General features: G+C 55.8%; 1 protein-coding gene across 1 annotated transcript in view; it reads right to left on the bottom strand.

Annotated features, from left to right (window-relative positions):
• Window positions 1-833: 833 nt before the first annotated feature.
• TPGS1 (tubulin polyglutamylase complex subunit 1) overlaps window positions 834-1,415 on the bottom strand; it is a 7,415-nt gene continuing 6,833 nt past the window's right edge. Inside the window, 1 exon segment of the mRNA XM_031063254.1 lies at window positions 834-1,415. This exon segment is cut by the window's right edge and continues 47 nt beyond it. Coding sequence (XP_030919114.1) covers window positions 1,277-1,415 — 139 coding nt within the window. The 3' untranslated portion in view covers window positions 834-1,276.

Raw genomic sequence — 1,415 nt, 5'->3', positions numbered from 1 at the left:
TCCCCCGGTGCTCCCGGTGGCACCGGCCCACCGATCGAACCCAGCGATGGGCGGGCGCTCCCCAGCACACAGAAGCCCGGGCAGCCTGCGGGTGTCACCGCTGTGTGACAATTCACAGCAGCAAAATCTGCTCAGCCTCCGGCATCCCCGGCTCGCAGCTCGCTGTGTGTCACATCCCGTCAGCTGTGCCTGCGTCAGGAGCCGCCAGCCGCAGCCTCACCCAGACCAGCCCCGCGTCCTGCCTGCAGGGAGCGGAACACCCGCCCCAACACAACATCTGAATCGAAATGGCCACAGAACTGGACCATTGTAGCCACGCTGGTCCAAGTGGCAGGGATTGGTGGTCACTGTGAAAGCTTCCACAGCTTGCACTCTGTCACATTTGAGGGACCTGAAGGTCATGTTGTCACCACAAATCCATTTCTAGTAGGAGCTGATATAGTTTGGGGAAGAGCCACTCTCTCCCAATGTGGTCTGAGAATAGAAACTGATTTTTAACAAAGGCTATAGATGGACATAACACTCTAAAACTCACATGGACATCCATTACACCCTTCTGGGTCAGTCAACGGCCCTTAACAGAAGAGAAACTTGCTGTATTAGAGCAGTTAGTACAGGAACAGTTAAACAAAGGTCACCAAACTCCAACTACCAGCCTCTGGAACACTCCAGTTTTTGTAATTAAAAAGTCAAACATCCCGAGCCCACGGGGATCCTCCCACCAGCTCTGCCACAGTCCTGCACCTGCTGCCAACACTAACCCCAGGGGTCTGGGCACTTCTGCTGCTCATTCTGGCACTTGGTGCTGCCAGGAGGTAAGAAAGTGGCCACTAAAAAATAATAAAAAAGCTTTAATGTCTTACAGCAAACCAGGAATTGAACAGTATAAATAATGATCAGACAAGTTTAAATAAATAACCACCAGCCTGACACGCAGCTGGTCTCAGGGGAAGGGGATGTGTCTCATCCAGAGCCTGCTGCACATCCCAAACCACCTCAGCCCTCCCCAGCTGCCCCTGTGCAGCCACAGCCCAGCCCCACACTTTGTTCCTTCTGGGTCACTTCACTGCCCAAGGCAGCTCCACGGGTCACAGCCTCCATGTGAGTCCTGGATAATCCCTGAGAGGGATCTCCCAACAGAGCTGGGACACGGAGCTGCTGGGCACCATCAGAGCAGGGCAGGGAGTGTAGAAACTGGGAATCTCTTGCTGGGCTCTCCCCATGCTCACTGTCCAGCTCAGAGAGGAGCCACAGCCAGCGCTGCTCCCACCCAGCATCACTCCACGGGCTTCACCTTGGCTATGAACAGCGCCGTGGCTTTCCTCAGGAACTCCTCCCTGCTCATGGAGGAGCCCAGCTTCCTCTCCTGCAGCGCCTGGTCCATGGCCAGTGCCAGCCTGTCGGGGCCCAGCCTG

This window comes from Geospiza fortis, unplaced genomic scaffold, assembly GCF_000277835.1.
Source record: "Geospiza fortis unplaced genomic scaffold, GeoFor_1.0 scaffold241, whole genome shotgun sequence".
NCBI lineage: Eukaryota > Metazoa > Chordata > Aves > Passeriformes > Thraupidae > Geospiza > Geospiza fortis.
The sequence above is the reverse complement of the archived record's forward strand: the minus strand, read 5'-3'. Positions and strand labels throughout refer to the sequence as shown.